At 40.5% G+C, this 11,971-nt stretch overlaps 3 protein-coding genes across 5 annotated transcripts in view; 1 reads left to right on the plus strand and 2 right to left on the minus strand.

Annotated features, from left to right (window-relative positions):
* Positions 1 to 11,971, plus strand: part of LOC6732278 (angiotensin-converting enzyme) — a 40,948-nt gene that overhangs the window by 5,081 nt on the left and 23,896 nt on the right. The gene's annotated exons all lie outside the window — the stretch shown is intronic.
* On the minus strand, positions 1,085 to 3,947 carry LOC6732279 (proline-rich protein 4). Of its 3 annotated transcripts, none has more exons than XM_039291266.2 (4): positions 3,735 to 3,947; positions 3,061 to 3,378; positions 2,256 to 2,840; positions 1,085 to 2,148 (listed from the first exon to the last, which is right to left on the minus strand). In XM_039291266.2, the coding sequence occupies exons 1-4, from the start codon at positions 3,744 to 3,746 to the stop codon at positions 2,143 to 2,145; spliced, it is 921 nt and encodes a 306-aa protein (XP_039147200.1). In that variant the 5' UTR covers positions 3,747 to 3,947; the 3' UTR covers positions 1,085 to 2,142. The 3 variants fall into 3 exon arrangements, with proteins under 3 accessions (XP_039147200.1, XP_016024945.1, XP_016024944.1); XM_016178294.3 differs by having other exon boundaries at positions 2,905 to 3,378; positions 3,735 to 3,945; XM_016178293.3 differs by having other exon boundaries at positions 2,083 to 2,840; positions 2,905 to 3,378; positions 3,735 to 3,946.
* Positions 9,047 to 11,587, minus strand: LOC27209068. The gene is made up of 2 exons (XM_016184581.3): positions 11,352 to 11,587; positions 9,047 to 11,293 (listed from the first exon to the last, which is right to left on the minus strand). Exons 1-2 carry the CDS (start codon positions 11,544 to 11,546, stop codon positions 10,922 to 10,924), a joined length of 567 nt encoding a protein of 188 aa, XP_016024946.2. The 5' UTR covers positions 11,547 to 11,587; the 3' UTR covers positions 9,047 to 10,921.

Below are 11,971 nucleotides of genomic sequence, written 5' to 3' on the forward strand. Positions count from 1 at the left end.
CCCACACCGCAAAATAAACGCTAGGAAATGGACACGAGTGCTCCAGCTCGAGGAAAGCGAAATGATGGTGTGGAAAATGTAATAAACATGTTGAACTGTCTTGGCCATTTTCCTTTCATACACCCTCCGCCTTCGCCAGTCGCTATATGTATGTAAATATGCCTGTCTGGCTGTCTGACTGTCTGGCTGTCTTTCAGTGGGCGAGACACTTGGAATATGCAATTATGAATGCAAGGCGATGTTTACCTCATTTGAAAATTAGATAAGACATTTATGGGCAATGAAGGAACGACTTGATTTGGCTCCTCGCCTTCCATGGCTGCCTTTCTGTGGGCAAAGTGAGTTGGCTGAAAAGTGAATTTGGCCAATGCGAGACGCTGCAGTGTGTGTTGGCCACGTTGCGGTTAAGTTGCGATTATCGTAATAGGGAGACTTGCTTCAAAAAGGGACCCCTTCATTAGATGGTAATTGAACTCCTTAAATAAATTGTTGAATTTAATTAATATTTATAATCATTATTTATTAAATTAAAGTGAATTTGGTCAATACAATAGCTGCGATGCGTGGAATACGTTATGGTTGAATTAAGATAATCTTAACTGGGCTATTAAATCTAATAGGGCTTTAACTTAATAAATGGTTGAAAATTATTTAAATATTTTTTAAATTTCTGGTTGAATTGCAACTTATGGTTTTATGGCCTTTCCTAGTTTATAAGTACAGCACTTACAAGCATAATAAAAATTATTTTCATGTTCATACGCTTTTCTTTTAATTCGTATGCTGCCAGTGTTGATAGTTACAGTATAAAGACATTAGTTGATGTCGTTAATAAAACTGGAAATTTTAAGCGACTGGAAATGTGGCCATGTTTCCTTTAGTATTTCACTGCTATTGCAGCAACTTAAAAAAATAAATGTTTTTTATGTTAATTATGTTGCTTAAACTTAGTGTTCGTTGCGTTATTACCGTCAAAATTGGCTTTTGCTATAGTATTTTTTTTTTGAAGTAAAAGAAAGTAGCCAAATGATGACTTCAAATGCACTGAAAAAGAATATGAGCAAATTCAAAAACAATTGTCTTCTTTTCGTTTTGATCACTTGGGTTTTCATTTATTTAATGGTGTATCATTCATCAGCTTCATTTTGTATGAGATTTTTCGTTTTTTATACAGAGTCAGAAAATATTTGGTAAATTAAGTACTTTTTATAAATCCGTTTCGTCTGCTTATGCGAACAAGCAACATAACATAGATGTATTACAAACTAGGTATAGCAATGAATATTACAAACACTAATACAATACGTTCGATTACAAACTGACTTAAATAGGCGTCTTCCTATCTCGAATATCGCACAAGCTTAAACGCTATCAGTAGTCTTATCACACGCTCACAACGCTGGGACGCTGCACACAACTGGATGGTTTGATCGTCGTCCTGTTTGGCAGGACACGGATGTAGCCATCTCACTTGGGAACCGGAACGGGTGCACGAGTCGGGTGGACCAGAGCAGAAGAGGGAGGAGCCGCGGCTGGAGGACAAAACAGCAGCAGCAACCACATCGATGTTGCACCCAGATGGTGTCGCTTCCGTCCATCCAAGGTTCACAAACACAAATCGTAGCAGTACAGGGTAGCCTCGTATCCTGGGATCCTTTGCTCCTGGATCTGGCAACTGTCTGTGTTCGATCGGGTGTGTCTTGGAGGGTCGGGAAGTGGGTCGGTGTTCTTGTTCTTGTTGATGTTGATGTTGATGTTCTTGTTGTGTGGGCTGTGCGGCTCAAATGTGTCGCTTAGAAGTCTTAAACTAAAGTTCCTTTACAATCCACTCATTCACAGTGCTCACGGGTTTCGTCAACGTTTTCAAGGTATCCATTTGTGTTCTATTATCGTTTATGGCTTAAGGCTAGAAGAGAGTTCGGTCTAAAAGCTATGTTCGTCGGTTACTCGTCTGGTTTTCACTGAATCTCTGTCATTATCACGTTCTGCATAGCAAAGTGTGTGTGTGGAGAAATGGTGGTACGAGTACGAGTATGATATGGTATGGAGTGATGTGTGGTGTTATGGGTTTTGGAATCTTTCTTTTCGGATTTGGGAAATAGTGGAAATGGAAGTGGTTTAGCTTGCCATCCCAGTTCATTCTCAATGCTGCAAAGAAAAGCGAAAGAAGGGAAGAGAAAGAGAGAAGATTTCGATTCACCAGGTTAGTAACCGTGATATGAATGATAATCATGAGAGGCAAATTCATGCTCCACCTCGTGCTCATGCTCCACAATGGGGTGCGAATGGTGATGGATGGGCGCGTGGTGGTGATCCTCCTCGATGTGCTTGTGGTGGAACTCCGGCTCCTTGTAGGTGACATGCTTCTCATGGTACTCCGGCACGTGCTTCTCGATGTGAACATGGACGGGCTTCTCCACGGGGATCTTGACCGGGTACGGAACGTGTTTCTCCACCTTCACTGGCACTTCCTTGATCACCGGGTAGGGGGCGGGCACATGGACCTTGACCTCATAGGGCACTGGCTTCTCGACATGGACGGGCACGGGACGATCATAGGGCACATGGACGGGCACTGGCACCTTCTTGATCACGGGCACTGGCACTGGTTTGTCCACATAGTGGGGCACTGGTTTGTCGATGTAGTGGGGCACTGGCTTGTCGACGGGCACCTTCACCGGGTAGTGGACAACCTTCTCCACGGGATATGGCTTGTCCACGTGCACGTGCTTCTCAACATTGTAGTGGACAATCTTTTCGACTGGATAAGGAGCCGGAACATGAACCTTCACGGGCACATGGACCTTCTTTTCGACTGGGTAAGGAGCGGGCACATGAACCTGCGGACAGAAAATCCAAAGAATTAGAACCCCGATTACTGGGTATTCCCGTATCCCAACCCACCTTAACGGGCACTGGTCGGTCGTAGTGCACATGGACGGGCACATGGACCTGCTTCTCGACGGGATAAGGAGCTGGCACCTCGTAGGGAACCTTCACGATCTCCTTCACCTCATAGGGAATGTGCTTGATCACTGGATAGGGCTTGGGCACCTTGACCTTAACGGGCACATGGATGTGCTTCTCGACCGGCACATGCACGATCTTCTCGATGGGCACGGGCACTGGCACCTTCTTGATCACGGTCAGTGTCTTCTCCTCGTGCACCGGGAAGTGGGGCACGTGATGATGGTGATAGTCCTCGTAGTGGTGCAGTCCTCTCTTCGACTTGGTCGTATCCTCGCTGGCCGCTGCCTCGGCAGCCTTGGCTTCCGGCTCAGCCTTCTTCTCCTCGGCGGGAGCGGCGGCCTTCTCGTCCTCAGCTCGGACGTAGCTGGTGGCCAGGAGCAGGACCAAAGCCAGCGATGTCGCTGTGCGCTGTAGATTAAAGAAAGTCCTTGTTAGAAGACAGCTTGGGTTTTTGAAAGCTGTGGCTAAAGCATTCAGTAGTTCTTGAAATAATTTCTAACTTTCTGCAGCTAAATTTTCTAAATTTAAGAAAATTAAATTAAATTCTAAAATATTTAGATCACGCAAAGTTCATGTCGGATTGCAAAGACAGTTTTGAAGAAGAATTTGTATCCTTTAAATGCATTTCAAATTGTGCATACAATGTTGATTTCACTATGTTTACTATTTCACGTTCTTAAGGTATTTCTGCTTTTTATGGTTATTACTGAGTCCTTTTTAGCCACTTTTCCACTGAACACATTCGTCCTGTCACCGATACTCACCATCAACTTCATGCTGCTGCGTTTATCCTTCGATGGACGGGAATGGAAATCCGTATTCCCAGGTCGTGTGGCACGCGATTCGAGAACTGGTCGAGAACTGATCCCGTTTTTATCGGGCGGGATGGCTATTGATCACTATTCCACACGTTCCGTACCACTCTAGGCTGTAGACTGTTCGACGGTTAACGGTTTAATGATGCCAACTGCAGCGCCTGCGCGCACTTTTATAGTTGGCAATCGAAAGGCAGGCCAAGTCACTACGCCGCCGAATGAATGGATGCACGAAGCGAGTTAAGCCGAAGAGCATAAGCATACGGCGGCCAAAAACCATCGGCAACACCAATAATAATCGCAATGGCCCAAAACACACGCGGCACAGCGAATGGTGAGCGGTACGCTGTTGTTGTTTCTGTTGTTGTTGTTGTTGTGCGGTTGCCTGTCTACTTTGCCTTCGGCGCTCCACTGGATTTCGGAGGCGCGAAGTCAACCCAGCCAAGCGCCAAATGCAGCGCCACCGTCTCCGCAAAAAAAAGTCAAAAACAAATACAAGAATGGAAATCGAGCTTGAATATACTGCAATTTGCATACCCTTTAATCAAAATGGGTTCAGTTAGTTTACTTAACATGGTGAAAAACATAAGAAATGTCTTGTTTTAATTTAGGCTGACTTAAAAAATCAGGCTCACAAATATAAAAACATTTATTAACTGTGGGCTGTGAACCCGGACTTGTAGTGTTGGTAAGAACAATAAAACAAATTAATTGTGTGACATGCAGCTTATACATGAATTATTCCATTGCTGGCCAATACCATATTACAATTTTATTCCACTTGAAATTGTAAATTAATTACTAGCTATTTTCAAATTATATTTGCTCCTTAAGCTTAAGCTTATTTTCTGTACATTAAACAGTTGCATTGCCACATTATTGCCAAGCGGCGTGCCAAACTGATCTTAAAAGTCGTAAAACTCTTCTGCAGAGGTATAAAAACCGAAATAAGATTGCAATATCAAGAGGAGGCTTCGCAGGTGGACGCAGGCGGGGAGATCCCCCGGGGAATCGGTGGAGGAGCAAACGAGGGTCTATGGATGCGTGCCATTTTGCTGTTTAATTCGACTACCGTCAGCTGCCGCTTATTTTTGCTTGTGGCTGCCGCAAGTCAATGCACGTAAAAGGCTTGAGAAACCAAAGCCGCAACGGCAACTTTAGCAGCAGGCACCACAATTTCTGGCTGGTAATTGAATAATACTCATATGGATGAGAGCCGCCTTCAAGCCACTTCAAGTGATGAGCTGTTCGCTTTGTTGGCGGTTTTCATTTCAATGTTGTTTTCATGTTAATCACACATGATTATGTACTTGCTGCTGTTGGAGTTTTATTTGCCAGCACCTTGGTAATTGGCAGTTGTTCTGGGGTCCTATGATTTGATTAAAATAGAAACGAAAGATAGACCTGTGCAAATGTTTTACAATTTATTTCAATAATTGACATTAATTGGTTAAGATTTTTAGGTATTCACTTCTCCCATAATTAGTTAATGCAGCTTTGGCAATTAGTCGCCGACTAATAGTTGTCCAAATTCACATATAATTCATTTGCCATGCTTCGAAGAGACTAATCTACTTCAGCTTTTCCTTTCACCGCTTTGAACGCTTTTCCTAATTGAATGCTTAACCAATCCTGGTTAGTTTTTCCTCCTATTACCAGTCTTTACCCCCGTCGCTTTTGTTGGACGACCGCCTTTTTTTTCTTCGTGTCACCTGATTTTCCCCTGACCACAGACAATCCTCTGTCTGGCTGTCATCTGCATCCTTTTACTTTTTCCCCACTTGCATTATGCCATTACCCCATTCACCGGACCCAGCCCCAGTGATTCCAGACCAGTTTCCGTGAGGTTGGGGACCCAATCGCGACTTCAGCTGGAAATGGAGAGTGTGTCAGTCGGTCATTCCGTTGTGGTTGTGTCACTGCTCCACATTCGAATCACCAAGCATAACCTAAGACAAAGAGCAGGCACATGGAGTAGAAACAGAAGCTGGCGAACTGAGACGCTACTCTACGCCAAATCCAATCCATTTCATTCCATTTCCATTGCTGCGTAATTAATACCGCCATCATCATGGACAGTAGCGCCACCCGAGTCCAAGTGGACCCTGGCCGGGGCGGGTCCAGTCTTAGTCCGATTACCTTCCTCGTTATTATGTCAATGGGTCTTCAGTCAACTGTGGTTTGGCACACATATCGAGTATAAATATATCACACTTAGAGCATGGATACGAGTTTAAAGTGCGCGCCATAACTGTTATTCTTTTTATTGGTTATGTATAAGATGTATATTACGATCTGCAAAGGATTTTGTTGTAGATACATAACTAGCTCTATAACTATGGCTAGATATAGATATATATTTAATTTTAAAAATATTTCATTATCATTATCATTAGTTGTAAGCTTGTAAGCACTTTGAAGTGTAAATTCCGGTCAGTCAGTTGTGGCCTTACACTCATGTCCAGTACCTTCTAATCCAAGACTTGTTACGATAGCAAATATTTTCTCGCTTTCGTTGCATGCATGCAACTTTCGATTTCGTTTCGATTCGCGTTTGTTGCATGTCTTGACCACATTGTTCGATGCACATTTCCACGACCGCGCGAAAGAGATGCCGCATAGTCAGAAGAAAGAGAGGCAGAGAGATTGCCGCTTGGAGGCTGCCCCAGCTGATGGTGATATTATGTCATATGTTCGTTTGCAGTGGCGCACGCCTGGCGTCAGAGAGATGATTTTATAGTACATTGTCTGAGCCCCATCAAAATCGGCTGGCGTGCACTTACTTCCTCGACTTAATTACCATATGCGATGCCATATATATCAGCTCCATATGTACAAGCATATCTCTACTATCTCTGCCCCATTGTATTGGCACGTCTTTGAAAATCATCATTCGGATTGGAGCTCAGCCTGAGCTTCTTTGTGGAGATATTCAGGCTGCAGCTCGTTTGTTTACATTGTTTTGTGGCCTGACCTTGCCGCATTTGGCGATAAACTAAGCTTTACATAAATAAACTCATCTATAATATTTTTTTTCGATGCGTCTTTATTCACCGACAAAGGTGTCAAAGTTGAACCAGCTGTCGATTGATCATCGATTCTTCGATTTGCATTCGCTGCCTGATTTGTGTAACAATTTATTGTCACCGCTCGAGCATTCCATTCCACTTCGTTCCCATTTTGGGCTGCGATGTCTCAAATATTGGACGACATCCAGCAAAATATAGTGCTGTATAGAGCCATGTTGGCGAAAATGACAGTTATGACATTTTATGTGCCGTTTACCAAACTGCCATTCAGCTCTTTGTCACCAACAATTGTGGCTGGTTGTTGTTTCGCTTGTGGTTTCCACTTTGCCAAGGAGTATATAGTATAACTGTTTTTGGGTCTCGGCGGTTTAACCGATTCGCGTTTTGTTAACTGCTATTTTTTGTTTCTTGTTTTTTTTGGCTTGGGCCACCGCAGGGTTCATTGCATTACTGGTCAAGGTCGAAACTGGGGCTTGTTAGCCTGCCCAGCTGACCGAAAAGTTGGCTCTGAATTGGCTGCTCAATTTGTTATGGTGGGAAACCTCACGAATGCACATCAATCCCTTGGTAAAGTCTTTCTAAGAAATAAAAAACTTTCTTTAACTTAAAATACATTTTTAAATTATTTGAGTTTGCAGTAACTGAATAAGATACATACCTTTTACAAATATATATATTTAATGTACATGGATAAGAAAAGATATTTAGATAGACAAGATGTTTTATTTATTAAAAGAGCCAGCCATAAATCCACGCATGTGTGAAAACAGAAAGTTAGACTCCTTGAACTGCATTTAGATGAAAGGGGAAACCCCAAAAGTTCAATGCCAAATCGCTGTTTGCCCACCCAAAAGGTCTATTAGGCAAACAACTTATGAACTATCCACATGATCGGTTCACTATTCAGGTTAAAGACCATTCCAATGAACTTGCAATACGTGTTAACTGCAATCACTGCCCTATTACAATCGGTTGTCTGCGATCAGCTCTCAACTTTTGTACTCAACCCAACCGCTCCCTCAATGATCGCTGCAATTAGGGCTCAATCGGGGTTTACGATCTCGACTTAACGCATCTCTAAGCCGATCGGCGAAATAATAATAAAAAAAGATACAAAACTGAAAATGGGGTCAATGGCAAAAGCATTTGAACTCTTGTTTATTTCTGGCGAGTGTGTTTATGCCTCCTTTTATTTTGGCGTGAAAAGTCTTTGAGTATTCACTGTCCAAGAAGCAAAATTTGTTAAAATTTGTTCACATTGTCACGCGTTTTTAAATTTGAGAGCATGGCTTAATTGAATCATAGAAATACATAAATATTCAATATAGTTTTATGCATCTGCAGCTAAGCGTAACGTTCACCTCATAAAAATTGTAGGCTTGCAGCCTCTCTGTTTTTGAGGGGAGTTTACTAAGCTAAACTGATTAATAAGGAAGTTGAGCCTGCGACCCACCTGCAAGTTTATGCAGATTTTCATTCGCGAAAGCCAGAAAAACCAGTCAAAGAAAAACTATTTATTAGCATAATAATTCCGCCTTTGGCCCAACTTCGAGTTGGCCAGCTGTGATGGGGTGTAATAGTTGACCCATTGACTTAGTCAACAAATTTTGTGTTTCCAGCGAAAAGCTGGCGAAATATTATGAGGAAAATCAGCTGGCTGTCGTCACTTCTTCAACAGAAATTATTTTAAATAAAGGCTTTAATTTCGATTTCAGTTTTGGCCACAATTCCCCCGATTTGTTTCTCGTGGCCATAATTACAACAACACCCCAAGTTGGCAATCAAATGTACAGCTCGTGTTGTTGCCACAAATTGCGTAAATTGAATAAACATTATGCTGAAGTGTAGCCCAGGGTAGCAAACGTATACATCGGACGGGCTGGTCCGTTTCTTGTCTGCATTTTCGTTTTACATTTGGTAAATCTGTTTTTGCAGCTCTGGGGTTTCTTGCCTTCTGAGCCACACGCCGCACTGAGGCGAAGCCGAAGTTGTTGTTTAGTGTGAATGTGGATGGGCAAGCGAGGGGTACTAGAGTAGTTCTCGGATAAGAGTATCAATAATTGCGCATTTTTTATAATATATATTCGAAAATACCCAATAATAAATTGGGGGAATTGTGTGAATGAAATGAAATCCGCTCGCACATTATTATACAATAAATGTAATTAAACACAATTTAAGATGACATTTGCATATATATTTAAAAAATTTGATAAGTCCATAACCATAGTTTTGTATGAATATATGATAAAACGGCACATTCATTCATTTATTATCAAACATAAAACCTTTACAACTTTTCCCACCAACCTCGGCTGGTTTAAAAATATAGAGCGGAGCGTAATTAGGCAGCACTTAAATGACTGTAATTAACAAAACAACGGCAATAAAAGAAAAATACTTTTGTTAAGAAATAATCTCAGAAAAAACGGGGACGTAGTTTAAATATCCTTGCAAGTTTTACAAATCAAAATGACAAAAGGAAAGCTATATAAATATATACATATATATTTAAGTTGGTATATCGATGAAATCATATTAATAATATTCCTAAATTGATTAAAAGCATGTAAACACGCAATAAGAAACTTGATTGCGCGAATCGACTTCCGAATATGAAAAGAAGTAAACAGGGAAAGTAAATAATGTACGCATTATTAACACATTCATTGTTTTGGCTGGGCATTTAAAATATTTAAATTTATTTAAGGAATTAGAAAGGTCTATACGTTGCAACCAACCAACCATTTTGAGATGGACAATCTTAAATTATTTATTGCAGAATTTATGTGCATTTTTTTTGAATCTGCATTGTGAAAATTTGGCTACTTTTTGGCCATTAACGATCTGCTTTGTGATTAATGCCAAAAATTAATCATACTCAGATTTGGTCGCCGCGTTCGTTCATTTGCCTCTGTGGGATTGTTGAAATGTGGCAACACATTTGGGTTTGGAAAATTTCTTTGCAACCGAAAAGTTGCGGGCAAAAGAAATTGCAAGTCAATTACCGCTAGACGGTTTGCATGGCGCCATGACGCAATCGCCACATGTGGCAGCCACACAAGAAACCACAAAGAAACCAGCCGTTAGCAGCCACAATAATATCAGGCAAGCCGACGTCATCAGCATATCGCTAATTGATTGCGTCTGCATTGGTTGTTGCTGTTGTTATTGTTGCATTCACTTTGCTTTTGGCTTTTTAGGTCGAGCCATTCTCCATTGGCACACACACATTCGCAATTGAAGCGGCACGAACAAGCAGCTCCGTTTCTCGGGTTAGGACAAGATCAATGTTGTTGGCGTTGGTCAATCCAGGCAACAGGTTCTCCCAAAACGAAAGACTCAGGCAGCGAACTTGAAACGCGCATTGGCTCTTTCTGGACTGCCTGTCATTGCAGTTGATTGCGCCGATAAATGTTAGTGCTCTAACTCATGTGCATTAATTATTGCATCACTTTTACCCGCCTTGCTTTTCATTTCGTTTTTGGCAAATTATTCACAATATTTTTCGCTTAAGTGCCTTATAGATTTATATGAGATGTTGTTGAGTAAAAGGGAAGTAATTCGTTTGAAACCGAATGCAAATATAGTCGATAGGCATTTCTATGCGGAGTTTATTAATTAATTGTTAATGTAATTAAGGCTTAAAAAGCATATTAAATAAGACATATTAAACTGCAAAATGAATTTATCTATATTGCTTAGATGCTAGTTGCACATTTAAATAGTTATAGTGGTTATCCAACAATATTTTTTAACGTTTGTCTTGCTTTTAAAATAAATTAGAAAAAGAAAAAAATAAATAAAACAATAGGACATTTTAATAAGTAATACTATTTTATGTCTTTGGTGGACTTACAAAACTATTCCGGTCACAAAATTTACATATATGCAAACAAAGGCTTCGCTTTTTATCAATCCGCAAGTACACATTATAATACGACTGAACTTACGTTTCATTATTGTACTTGTGGTCCTATCATCGTGCAATTCACTTATATTGCTTCCCCACTTTAATGAAACTGATAAGAACGGTGCTTTACATGAAATTGATAAATCATTTTTCGTTCATAACATATAAATTCTCTATTCGTGAACATTTAACTTTTACAATAGAGCTGTTTGCATTTCTGCATTAAATTTTACTTGGCGGCAGTTATTACCCAATGCAAGTCGTCGTTTTTGGCGAATACGTAGAACAATCACACAGGCTAAAACAATTATTAGAGCAACACTTCCAATAACAACCGACAATATGAGAGTTTTGTGGTTATTTTTCAATTCCGTCAATGAGCTGGGCGCATTTCCTTGGCCAGATGAATCCGATTTCGGAGATGATGATGATGATTCAGTAGATTCGGTTAAATCTATAGTTTCTGTAGTCGATGTTGTTGTGGGTTGGATGGGCACACATTTTTCGTCGGTGGATTTTTCGAAGCCAGCACAACACACTTCTTTTTCTTCTAATTTGGTTAGGGTCTGAAGATTTTGGTCATCTTAAATACAACTTGGTCATTGCTCATTATATGCAGCTTACCACCAGCTTTTTTCCTGTAGGTATACCCAATTGCTGGAAATATTTGGCAAAATTTCCAAAGTCCTCCAAGGGCCTATCAACCTTTTCGGTATAATTAACAGTAACAACCTGACGACATAAGTGAGGATTTTCATCGCAACTAGAGATTTTATATGTCAACATGCTGAGTGCCGCAAGCAATAATATCTTAAACATTTTTATATATTCAATCCGGTCTGTGAAACACACAAAAAGGAACTGATTTACAAAATGAGAATTAAGATACATTTCTGTTTCTGAAAAGAACAGTGGCGTCGCATGATTTTTTTTAAAGGACATGTGCTTTATATATCCCATTTTGTGTAGATTTAAAATAATAATTTTTTGTTATATATAGAGAAATATATAAAATGGATACTAAAAAACCCCTCTCTGATATATTTTTTCGACACCTCTGTGCGAATAGATAGGAAAGCTATAGGAGAGATAAAGGAAAGCTCGTCTTAAACATTTTTACGATGCATAGCGCTAGGCTTTTACGATATTGGGTTGGCAGGAAATCCATTATGACAACATCCATATAGAAACGTTTGTTTGTAAGATCTTATTTGTTTTCTCATTTCTTTTAGAAAAATGTATAA

Source organism: Drosophila simulans, chromosome 2L (genome assembly GCF_016746395.2).
Source record: "Drosophila simulans strain w501 chromosome 2L, Prin_Dsim_3.1, whole genome shotgun sequence".
Taxonomy (NCBI): domain Eukaryota; kingdom Metazoa; phylum Arthropoda; class Insecta; order Diptera; family Drosophilidae; genus Drosophila; species Drosophila simulans.